The sequence below is a fragment of the Juglans regia genome, chromosome 1 (assembly GCF_001411555.2).
Source record: "Juglans regia cultivar Chandler chromosome 1, Walnut 2.0, whole genome shotgun sequence".
NCBI classification, from domain to species: Eukaryota; Viridiplantae; Streptophyta; class Magnoliopsida; order Fagales; family Juglandaceae; genus Juglans; species Juglans regia.
The window spans coordinates 1,497,277-1,510,490 of NC_049901.1; the positions used below are offsets into that span (position 1 = coordinate 1,497,277).

Sequence of the window (13,214 nt, forward strand, 5' to 3'; positions counted from 1 at the left end):
CGGTGGCTCTACCGTTGTCCAAATAACCATATGACTCAGTCATGCACGTACCACGCATGCATATCAATCGTATATATGCATTTTGATATAGCACTCTCATTGGATTAACTAAAAGTTAAATCCAATAAGTATTTAGCTATTAGAGAGTAAAATATGCTCACAATAGATTAGCTAAATGGAATTTAGCTTCAGTGACTTTCAAAATTTTTTTTAAATTTGAAAGTTACTGTACATACATCAAATACATATTTTATTAATTATTTCTCTCTTCCTTTCTTTCTATCACATATTTGATCACAATTGTTATATTAATTTGAGTTAGTGATATATTAATTTAATAAGAATATGATTAATAATTAATATATAATACGTAGAATAGTAAAATATGATAAAATTAAAAAAATTAAATATTTTTAAAATTATTAGTTATTCATTACTATATAATGAATAAATATATAATCTAATGTGGAGATTTTATGTGAATAATCAAAATCAAATTCATCTTATATTATTTTATTGTTATATAATAAAAAAATAGCTATTATAATATAGAGATTTATATGAATGAAATAGTTAAAAGTTAAATTTATCTTATATTCATAAAAAATGTCTTTTAACTTTGACTAATCTAATGAGAGTGCTCTAAGGCAATAGTCTCAGACGCTTGCTTGCTCGGACTTGTCAGCTTCTGATTTGTGCATACAAGTGTAGTCGTAAATGATACTCTCTCTTTCTGATCTAGTTGGTTTATGATCTAGCTAGACATTCCTTGTGAGCAAAGAGCTTTATTACATACAATTTTTAAATAAAGATTGTATCGTAAGTCTAATTAATTTTATATTTAAATTTTTTTAAAATTATTATAATATACTTATTAAAATAATATTTTTTTTATTTAATAAAAAAATTGCACATACAATCTCCACACTACAAATAAAATTTCTCGTGAGCAAAACCCCAATTAAGTTACTGCGCAGCCCATTAAAGTGTATATATTGACTTTGGGATGCTGACTGGCTAGACGCAGAAATTAGGAATTGTAATTGAAAAAATATATAAAATAAAGAAAAAAAATTTAAAACTAAAGTTTATTAATAAAAAATCGATAAATTAGTTCTAAAACTGACAAGTCAGGCTCAAATTGTTAAGAAAATTCGAGATTAAGAGAATATTTTCTAATTTCCTATCATATTTGTGCTGATCTGCTTTCTCAAATTAATTCATGAACACTATCAATGTAGAATCTGTCGAGAGGTAGAGACTAGAGAGCATGGGCAAGGGAAAGTGTTGCGTAACTGGCTAGTGGCCAGAATGCGTAACGGGTACCAATAAGATAATTGACAGATATATTTTTTAGAAAGAACTCTTACGTGTAAGGTTTTAGATAATAAGTTGATGTGAGATAAAAATTAAAAATTGAATAAGATATTATTAAAATATTATTTTTTAATAATAATTATTATTTTAGAATTAAAAAAATTAAATTATTTATTTTATTTTATGTAAAAATTTGTAATAACTGGTAAGTTTGGGGTGTGATGAAATATAAAATTTTTATTTTATCTTATTTTATCATTATATATTTTTTAAATTATAGTATAAAATATAATAAATAATTTAATTTTTTTTAATTTTAATTTAATTTTTTTAATTTTAAAATAATAATAATATTTTAAACTTTCAAATAAAATATAAAATTTTCGTCACATCCTCCAGAGTAATACTCGAAGAGTTACAAGTCATTGAAATTAAACAGAACAGTCTGAAAAGAAAGTTGCATAAATCGTAATTGGCGCTTCCAAACTAGCTATAGTGTCCAATTACAGCCTAAAAGGACAGATTATTGATAAGATCTCGAGAGATTTGATATTGTACGAAGTAATCTGTGCCTTAAAAACTAGTGCTAGATGAAAATTCCAAGTAACCCAGGTCAAGACAGCCAGCCAGTAGTAGTGGATCTCATTAATTAACAGTATTGATTACTATTATAGTCTTCTTTATGATTTTAAACATGTTTGTCGTTTGGATTTATTGATGAGGGAGGATAAGGAGAGGTTTGGATCCAAGAAAGATTTTAAATATGTTTGTCGTTTGGATTTATTGATGAGGGAGGATAAGGGAAGGTTTGAATTTAGAGATGAGTTGAGATAGGTTGAGATGGTTTATGAATAGTAGAATAAAAGTTGAATTATTTATTATATTTAATATGTGAATTTGAAAAAGTTATTTTGAGATTTGAAAAAGTTAAATTATTTATTATATTTTATGTAGGAATTTGAAAAAGTTATAATGATGAGATGAGATGAGTTGAAGTAGGTTTTGAATCTAAACATCTCCTAAGTTAAGATAATTTTATGGGCAACGCTATTATGCTGTCCAGTGTTTATCGTTGGGCATACCGCTCAAGCTTTTTAGATTTTTGTTTTTTTATATATTTTTTAATATTTTTAAAAAATAAAAAAATATATCAATATATTTAAAATTACTTTTTTAATTACTAAATAAAAAAAATTTATCAGGAATTAACTAAGATGGTACAATTGTGAGGGTAGAGTAGTGTTTTTTTAATTTTATATGAATTAAATAAAATATTATTTTTAATATTATTATTATTATTTTAAAATTTTAAAAATTTTAAAAATTAAATTATTTATTATATTTTATATAAAAATTTAAAATAATTATAATAATAAAATGAAATAAATTGACGTGATTTTTGAATTCTGGCTTTTCCTTCCTTGTCAACTTCAAGCACACAGTCAAAATGGAGGTCTTGACTTGAAACCCTCCCCAAAAAGTATCAATAAAAACTTCAAGCACAGAGCTAAGCACGGGAGATTGAGTGGGGAAAGACAGAGAAGAGAAAAATGGAGGAAATGGAAGAGATAGAGATTGTAATAGTTGGCGCTGGCATTTGTGGTCTTGCTACTGCGCTTGCTCTTCATAGGTTTCTTCATCTTCTTACCCTTCTTTTCTTCCCATCACTAATCCTGCTTCCTAATTAGCGATTTAATGCTTGGAAACAATTTTTCTGTGATATGTGAATTGAACGAGTAGAAAATGTATCAAAAGTGTGGTTTTAGAAAGATCGGAGTCACTGCGAGCAAGCGGAGCAGGTATCACTATCCGGACGAATGGTTGGCGGTGCCTTGATCAGCTTGGCGTTGGCTCTGACCTCAGACAAACTGCCCTTCCTTTGCAAGGGTAACTACGTATATTATATGCCCCCTTCGTCTCGTAATAGGCCCGAATCATATTTAGGGGAAACTTTTGGTATGAAGGATTTTCTTTCAATTTGTGTCCCTTTGCCAATTTCTATATAAAAAAAAATGTCATTGTTGGCTTGTGGCAAACTTATTGCCGGTCGATTAGTATCATAAACTTATTGTCGGATCACAAATATTAGATGCTCTTCGTCGAAGTGTTATACTTTCATCAATAGACTGGATCACAAATGCGTTAAACATTCTGGTTGACATTCATGAGAGCTCGTGATCCTATAGTCAGCATGCGGACTATCATTAACATAATCATATCGCAATTTTAGGCATTTGTTTTGCATGCGTGTTTATTTTAACATCTGTAGTAAGACGTCTTTCTAATCAGTATTACTGAAAAGCAGGGGACGCGAGATGCAGCTTTCTAACGGCAAGATAAAGGAAATATCACTCGGGTAAGTTCTTTTGCTTTTAAATGTGTATGGGGGAAGGCCGTAATCTGCAAATTGTGTGAAGTGCATCTCAATAAGTTTGTATGCATTTTTTATTAAACACCTGTGCGCTTATAGATTAGAATGACTAATTAATGTTATGATCAGAGTTTTCTGAAATTATTATAAAACCTGTTTGAAACTCGTGCACCTCCACCCACCTAATATTGGTGGACTAAACCAATTCTGGACTGACACTGTTCTTAAAGTGTTTGACGAGCCAACAGAACTTTTAACTGACATTCATCAACAAATCCTTTGAAGGAAGAACAAAAACGAATGATATTGAACCCTGTAACTAATATTTGTAGACATCTACAGGAGACGGGCAGAAACCCGATGCATGAGGCGGAGTGATCTTATCAGGATCCTAGCAGAAAGCTTGCCTCTCGGCACAATTCACCTTGGATGCCAAATACTCTCGGTTACACTAGACCCACTTACTTCCTAGCCAATTATTCAGCTCCAAAACGGGAGTGCCATCCATGCTAAGGTATTCTTTTTGAGTTTCATTTGGCCCAATGATCATTAAGTTTATATCATTTTTCTCAATTAGATTGGATGTAATACCCTGCTTGGCTATTGTGTGGTTCACTTTGGTCTACAAATCATTTGGATTACTGTCTCTTAATTCCAGTTATAATAGATCAGAAATGTTTGCAATTAAATTGCCAAATGAAAATTGTAGTTTCTAGGAAATAATTCATTGCTTTTTCAACAACTATTTGCTCTACCAGCTTTCTCCAGAACGCTTGTAAAGATTGATGAGGCTCATTGAGAATATGATTCTAATCACTAATTCACAATTTCCCATCAGCTTAAACTTCTTGATCGATCGGTTATTCCACACAGTATCATAACCACGGTTCAAAATATTTGGGTCCATGTGCCATCTGGTCCTGCAAATGTGAGGGGTTGATTCAAAGAATTAAATCAACCCATTCCTTACAGTGATTGAACACATGCAACAGAAATCTTAAGTTGTTCTGAACAAGGGTAGACTCTGTTGAGGACTTGATGCTGATTGATCAAATGGTTGGAAATTGATTAACAAGACTTATTTATAGCCTTTGTGTTCTATGGCATAATGCCTCGTACACTTGTCTTAGTCAAGGTTTAATCTGTCCTTAATCATGTTGCAGGTTTTGATTGGATGTGATGGAGCGAACTCTGTAGTTGCAGATTTTCTTGAGCTAAAGCCAAAAATTCTTTTATCGTTGTCGGAAACTAGAGGTTTTACCAATTATCCAAGTGGTCATGATTTCGAGATGGAATTTTTTCAAGTTTCTGAGGGTGACAACATAATGGTTGGAAGGCTGCCAATTGATAATAAGTTGGTCTATTGGTTTGTCAATAAGAAAATAAAGCCCAAAGGTACACTCTTATATGATACAAGTTATTTACAACTGCTGTTTCCCTGTGAAAGTACAAAAGAAATTTATATGTGGAAGTTTTTTAGTCAAAGAATGTAAACAGTACGTTGCAACACCATCAAATTTCAGCAAGTTTTGTGTTTTGATAGTTTCTTGAAATAGCAATGAAACCTATCTGTTATATCTATTACAGTATATGATCTCTTCCCAATTCACAAGTTTTGAAAGGTTTTCATTTTTTAGGAAGAGGCAGTACCCCAAGTCTTGAAAGGTCATTACATGATTAAATACTTACATATACTTAAGTATTTGTCATAAATTCTTGTGAAGATTGTGAGAAGAAAAATGCTACTCTCACCGCTCCTTTCTACCACTGCAAGTTACCGCTGTGATTTTTTATTTTATTTTTTAATTTTAATTTTGCTTAGTGATTAAAGAAATATTTTTTAATAATATTTTGATTTTTTTAAAAAATATTTAAAAAGTGTTAAAAAATATATGTATAAAAAAGCAAAACAAAAAAAAAAAAAAACAAAAATGATCCTATAACTAAGGGTAGCTCCCAGCGGGAGCTGGGAGCGGTGGTTCTGGTGAGAATCATAAGCTGGTCTTTTCTTTTTTATTTGAATATATATTTTTCTTCTGCCCAATTAGATGTTTTCTCTTTCTGTAGAATTCTATGCATGTGACTCATGACTGGTTTCTTTGCTGCGATTAGGTATAGTAGTAATTGTACGTGTTGTTACAGTGGCCACAGGCTTCAATTTATAGTTTGGTGTGTTATATATATACTTGTTACACGAATAGGTGCAGTGATTGCAAAGGATCCAGAGCTCATTCATAAACTGACTCTTGACTCGGTTAAGGACTTCCCCACAGAAGTGGTGGACATGATAAGAAAAAGTGAGCGTGAATCAATCTCTCACGTACGCTTGGTACACCGTGCCCCCTGGGAATTACTTGTTGGAAGTTTCCGAAAAGGAAGCGTGACGGTGGCCGGAGATGCCATGCATGTCATGGGTCCGTTCATTGCACAGGGTGGCTCAGCTGCTATAGAAGATGGAGTCGTCTTGGCAAGATGCTTGGCACAAAAGTTGCACGAAATTGATATCAAGACAAATGGGTGGAGGAGGCGGCATAAAGTTGGAGAAGCATTGGATCAATATGTGAAAGAACGGAGGATGAGATTGGTCTGGCTCTCCACACAATCTTATCTCCACTGTTTGCTAATCGATAGTACTCCACCCTTGCTTGTAAGACTTATATGTATAGTCTTACTGATGCTTCTCTTCAGTGACTATGCAGCTCACACTCAGTATGACTGTGGCCGCCTATGAGGCATCGGGCATGCTTTGAAGCTGGGCAATTAATATTGGGAAAAACTCTATTTATCATCATCCTCTTATCATATTTTTATGCAGTATCAAATGATTTGAAAGTAAGTAATTGATGATAAATAGTTTTCTAATCATTTCTCTTAATATATTATGCAGATTGCTCAATAAACGTATTGCTAGGCTGTAACCTTGTGAATTGACCTCAACAATGCTTGCTGATAATTTGATAATGAATGTTGGCCCTGTTGTCAAATGTTCAAAAGGATCACCTAGTATTGATCATTTTGATTCATCTTCATATGTATTGAGTCGTTGTTGCTTCTCCAATAATATGTTTGAGAATTCAAATGATTAATCTCATATTTTCCTATCAATTAAAGTTTTTATTTCATAACTTTCAACATATCAATGATAGACACGTGGAGAAGTAAATTTTTTGTAAGTTTTACTGAGCTGTTACCAACCCAATGTCGTAAATTTTCAACACATTGACAGACTAATGTGATCACGACTTGGGTAACTTAATAATTTGCTCAACCTACACTGTCGGTAAAGAGTTTTTCGACATGATGTGTAAAGTTATATTTGAAAAAAAAAACAATGAGTTTAAATTTTCAGCTATAATGTATTATTATAATGGATGAAAGTGTAAGAAAAATATCTCAATTCATTGTAAATTTTGTCATTTCTAGTTATGTGTTTTATATATATATATTAAAGTTTTAAACACTCGTATAAATAGTCTTTTTTTTTTTTGAAGAATCGTATGAATAGTCACTTAAAATGTGTTAAATCGAGCCTCTGTTGCGATTTGATGTTGAACTGAATTGAGTTGAGATGATAAAATATTGTTAGAATATAATTTATTATTATTATTTTAGGATTTGAAAAAATTGAATTATTTATTATATTTTATGTTGAGATTTAAAAAAATTATAATAATGAGTTGAGATGAATTTAGGTTCCAAACGAAGCCTAATTGTTCGGCTGCTTGAATTGGTTGAGACCAAGAAAAAAAAACAAAAAATAAAAAATACACACACCCACACACTGGGTTGAATAAATGGGCTGACTTCTGTAAGAGCCCAACCAAACTTAATATAGTGGGCCGAGGTCGACCCACTCTTCTTTCGAATGGACTATTTTATCTATTAGACTATTACTATTCCTCACGAGGTCACGTGCCAAACCTAACATTCTTCCTGTCGCTCTGGTTACTCGGTCGCACGCACGGTGCTGACCAGGAGTAGTAGAGAATAGAGATGTGGAGGACGGCGTAAACTGTTGTTTCCTTGAATTTCATTCAAAGATAATTCTAATGGAGCTCCGCCGGTGGAGATCTCTCTCATGAATTTTCACGAGGAAAAAGAAGGAATTGTAATTTCTGATCAATGGAGTCGGCAGCAGCAGCAACATCGTCGGTCACTTTCTATGATTTTCTGGATCGAATGCGTAACCCGGCTTCCCTCGATCTCGTACGATCCATCAAAAGGTAAATTCAAACCCTAAAAAACTTTCTTTCGCTATTGTATCTTGTATAAAATAACGTTTTAGTACCTAATTTGGAGGGGAATATTTGATTATTATATAACAATCGAACTTCTTTCTGTTTGATTTTTAGTTAGTTCAAAAGCTAATCGAACTCATTTTCAGCTTCATAGTCTCTTCTTCATTTTACGCGGCCAATCCCGAGAATGATGGCAAAAGAGTGCAAGAATTCTACTTGACAATGGAAGCTGCTATTAGGGAACATCCTTTGTGGACCGGTGCTTCCGAAGAAGAAGTTGACCATGCAATGGAGGTGCTTAATTTCACATCCACTAAAATACGAACTTTTTTGATTGATTAGTATTTCGTCTTACGCAGGTTTCTTTCGAAGTTAAATTTTAGACGGACAATAGAATATAGTACTCTTGTTTTCTCTCATGTAAAACATGATTTGTAGCAATTGAAGTGCCTAATTCGTAGATTTAAGGTGGCATATTGATCTAAATAGATTGACATCTGTATGACACCTATTGCAGGGTCTAGAGAAATATGTGATGACAAAGTTGTTCTCACGGACGTTTGCTTCTGCTTCCGAGGATTCAAAGATTGATCACGAAATCTCAGAGAAAATATGCTTGTTGCAAACCTTCTTGAAGCCCGAGCATTTAGATATACCCGCCGTTCTTCAGAATGAAGCTTCTTGGCTGGTATGCGTGCTGGCATGATTTAGGTCTTACTTTTTACTATTTTTTTTTTATAAGTAATCGATAATATTATAAATAGAGATAGGCAAAAACCCAAGTACACAAGATGGGATACAGGAGATAAAACCTATCTAGGTCAATGAAAGGGAAGCTAAAAAGTCATGTACATTCAGGCCATTAAAATCTATAGCAATGGCCCATAACATTAAAGTACGGAAAAGTAAAGCTCTAAGTTCCCCCGGCGACCGCTCCTTGTTTTCAAAAGTCCGATCATTGCGCTCTTGCCAAATACACCACATGATACAGATCGGGATCATTTTCCACACCTCCTTAATTTGTTGAACTCCTCTCGGGAGTGTCCAACTGGCCAACAGATCAACCACAGTTTCTGGCATCACGAAGGGTAACTCTACTCGACTGAAAACTTCCACCCACAAGGCTCTCGTTATCTCAAAATGTAACAATAGATGATCCACTGTCTCACCTGATCTCTTACACAAGTAACACCAGTCTTGTTTATTTTTTACTATTATTATGTATAATAATGTATTCAGAAATGTATGGTGATACAAAACATGCTTCACATATTTAGGCATGGTATATTAGTTCTTTAGTTCCATGGGGTGGCTATCGTTGCCTAATCATTGAGAATCTCACGGTACTATTGATGCACCAATGGAAAGAACAAGTAAAAGCTAGCCATTGCAGAGATCATTTTTTCTTGTGAGACTTATTTTCTGAAGGCAAGTTGCATCACCTTGAAATAGATTTGAATCCTAAACGGCTTTCAGACAAACATTTGTCTAAACCCAAAAAATATTAAAACTGCCTTAAATCTACCAGGCAAATTAATAATTTTTCTGAAAAATAAAGCAAAATAGTGAATAAAATTAGCATGAAATTGAACATACCAAACATTTTGATTACGTAGGACCCTTCTTATTGTCACCAATGAACCTTAAGTTTTCACTGATATTGTGTTATACCGTTATGAAGCCTCATTTAAGGTACTTATAATACAATTATCAGTAGCAAAAGCAAACCAAACACTTGATACACCAACTCCAATAATAAGTTTGATGATTGCACAAAAACATATTCTAGCGTTATGTAGATGTGTATTTCTCTTTAGTGTTATTTGTGGCATTTTATGAATTTTTGCACAGACAATTTTCATTTGTACCTCAGTATCTTTAGTCTATGATAAGGTTTTAAGGAATCGTCTAAAATAAATTGTATCGGTCGGCCTTGAGGTGAAAACCAGATCATTTAATGATCTTTGGATATTTCATTGTTGGATTGTTATGTTTCCCCCATGCCTCCTTGCTCCCTGTCTTTTCCTTTTCTCTGGGGAGTGTACTGGTCTCCAGAACTTATAAACGTCCCAGAAGTTTGTCTTCCTGAGGTTATTTATACGTGCCTGGAGCAACTTCTTCACTCGTTTATTTTTCTTTTAGAACTAGTGTATAGTCATCACTCATTTTCCATTAACAATCAGTTATAGTAATCTTACCTGTTCCTCTAAAGGACTAGTTGTAATTTCCCTCCCTTTTTTCTTCCAACCCAGCTTGCAGAGAAAGAATTGCAGAAGATCAACACTTTCAAAGCTCCTCGTGAGAAGCTTTCTTGTATTATGAATTGTTGTAGGGTCATCAACAATTTGTTGCTCAATGCATCAATGTCAGAAAATCATGTACTGGCAGGACTAGATGACTTTCTTCCAGTTCTTATATATGTTACGATCAAGGCAAGCTCTCCTTGGTAATAAGCCATTCAGCTGAACGTCATTCTGTTTCTCAATTATGAGCATTTTTTTTTATCATATATTCATGATGCTGTCATCTTTATAACAATTGATAGTTTAGCATCATCGTAGCATACTTACCAAACAGATGCATTTTCTATTGGCATCTGTATCAATTACCTTTATATACTTATCAACACTGCGCCCATTAGTTATGGTTATCTTTGTGCCTAATTTCCTTTCTCATTGTGCAGCGAAAATAAACAAAGAAAAAAAAAATGAAAAATTGCATTTTATGAATGAAAATATTATTCTAATGGAATAACATGGTCCTTTCATCATTCTTGATATTATGTATATTTGATGTTTATTGCCCAAGATCTACATTCTGTATCTTACATGCTTAAATTTCAAACTGCAAGTTTCTTGTCTCTAGTGTGTAGTTGCTAATCATTGTTTGTGGTGGTGGAGTAACTATTAAGTTATGGTACATGTTTTTTTGATCGGTAGAGCTATGGTAAATCTTTAATTGTATTTGGTCATTGGTGTTTGTCACTCAAGGTCTAACCTTTGATATGGATGCTTGATCTTGTTGATCAATATTGCAAGTCCCTCTTCCTTCATTACAGCGAGTAACTTCATCCTACATCCGTGAAACCAGCTGACAAATTTGTAAGAAAACATTTTCTATTTGATGTATCAGTGAACTTGTAAAATCCATGTCCTGTTGTTGAATATCCGCTTTTGTTGTTTTGTTTGTGATGTGAAAGTTTCATTTTGTCCTTTTAGCTGTAAGAATATTTCAGATTTTGTCTCCTATAAGAATGCTCTAGGTTTTTTCTTTTTTAACAAGATTGTTGCAAAAACTAAGGTAAATTCTTAAAATACTATACTAAGCTTTTCAACTTGTTATGAGCAGGCCAATCCTCCACAGTTGCACTCTAACCTCAAATTCATCCAATTGTACCGGAGGCAAGCCAAACTTGTCTCGGAAGCAGCTTATTATTTCACCAATCTTGTGTCAGCCAAGGAATTTATTGTCGATCTCAGCGCTAAATCTCTTTCCATGGATGAAATCAAATTTGAGGAGAGCATGCAAGCAGCAAGATTAACCAATAAAGAAATACAAACAGAAGCCTCAACTACATTACTAGGTCAAACAGATCCTAGTCCAACAAGAATACCAGATGAAAACAGAGATCTAAGTGGTAAGCCTGAAACCGCCATTTTTTTCTTAATTTTTTTTTTATAAGTAAAAGAAATTTTATTGCTACTAAAATAGGGATCTTTTTTTTTTTTTTTCAAAAAAAAAACTCAATTATTTGTTAATGTTAGTTTTTAGAGGGTATTTACTATATTTCATTGAGCTATTTGTTTCACTATCATTACCTGCTGTAGTTGCTACTAACCACCCCAGTCCCCATATGTCAATCTCTCTCATCTACTGTTTTTGCTTTTTAGAGACATTATAGCATCATTTCTCAACAACCAGAGAAAAAAAAAAAAAATAGTTTACACCAATAATCTATGTAGTAGATCCTCAAATGCCTCTGACTGCATTAGGTGGATCAAATTATCCTTACATGGATGCAAAGGCTGGTGAACTGACCCTCGGAGATGTGGAGAGATTGCTGAGTTTGTACAAAGATGTAGTTACAAAATATACAAATCTCCGTGCTGCTGTTAGGCACCATTCTTTGTCCAAGGCAGGACCCCCTTTTCCTCATTCAGAAGGAACCAGTTTTTCGTTAACACGGCCAGAGGGAGTAAATACAAAAATTGATCATCAAAGAGGAAACTAACAAGGTCAGTGTCTCTCTAGAGCAATTTCTAAGTTCTTGGCTATACCTTCTTTGATGCTTGTATTAAATCATAATGGAATGATATTATTTACTCATTCATGAACAATCTCGCAAAGAAAATTTCTCCTGAGCTTTTATAATAGATTGAACAAAACTGTTAAATAATATATCCTTCAAAAAGCTGTACATTTATCAGGAACCATACACAACACGCAATCAACCCACACAACATCTCTCTCTGTTTTTTTTTTTTTTTTTTGGGTTCTTGATTATTCATTTTCCTTTTGTTTCTTCTTCTCCCTTCAGTTTGAGTAGTAGTAGCAATGATTTCAAGTCTAAATTTTTGTTTCCTTTTGATATTTGACTTAGCCAAGGAAAAGATTCACACGGATATAGCAACAATCCACGGGTTGAAAGAAAGGCAAGAGCTTTGCGGATCAAGGAGTTTTCGGAGTTATGCCACACACACAAAGAATAGGCATCAAGTCCCAGACTTATCTGCATGTCATGCAGAAGTTAAAAAAGCGCCTTGTTACCCGTAATACAGTCAGTACAGTACTCCTGGTCTTTGTCTTAGAGAACACCCTCGCCATACTCTCTGTTAATTTTTTCGTATATTGATTTCTAGACTAATTTTTTCTCTCTCCTGGCAACCACTCAAAAAGCAAACTCTCCCTACATGGGTGGAAATTTCCATGGCCGGTGGCATCACTGGCAACGAATCTAACAGAGCCCATTCCAAAAAATTGGGTGCAATCGTCATTGGATCCTAACCAAGTGAATGGCACCTAGAGGCAAGTGATGAGATGTACGGATCACATTAAACGTACTTCTTTAGGTCTCCGTCAAAATATTTTGGGCCGGGCTTAGGTCTGTAATTGACAAAGCCGAATAGGGGCCCGCAACAATCCGTCTGTGTTAATAAATTTCTTTAAATTATCGAGATTTTTTCTTTCTTTCCAGAGGAGAGAATTACATAGTTTTCCACGAGGATAACTTAAAGGATAAAGACTATAGATATAAATTAAATAATTTCCTTAAAGTTGGCGTGTATCCT

At 33.5% G+C, this 13,214-nt stretch overlaps 1 protein-coding gene and 1 pseudogene across 1 annotated transcript; both read left to right on the plus strand.

Annotated features, from left to right (window-relative positions):
* Window positions 1-2,760: 2,760 nt before the first annotated feature.
* Window positions 2,761-6,725, plus strand: LOC109001378 (annotated as a pseudogene).
* Window positions 6,726-7,622: 897 nt separating this feature from the next.
* Window positions 7,623-12,799, plus strand: LOC109001383 (vacuolar protein sorting-associated protein 9A-like). Its single transcript, XM_018978631.2, has 7 exons — window positions 7,623-7,911; window positions 8,073-8,220; window positions 8,444-8,614; window positions 10,179-10,358; window positions 11,275-11,563; window positions 11,919-12,161; window positions 12,527-12,799. The coding sequence occupies exons 1-6, from the start codon at window positions 7,811-7,813 to the stop codon at window positions 12,155-12,157; spliced, it is 1,128 nt and encodes a 375-aa protein (XP_018834176.1). The 5' UTR covers window positions 7,623-7,810; the 3' UTR covers window positions 12,158-12,161; window positions 12,527-12,799.
* Window positions 12,800-13,214: the final 415 nt, after the last annotated feature.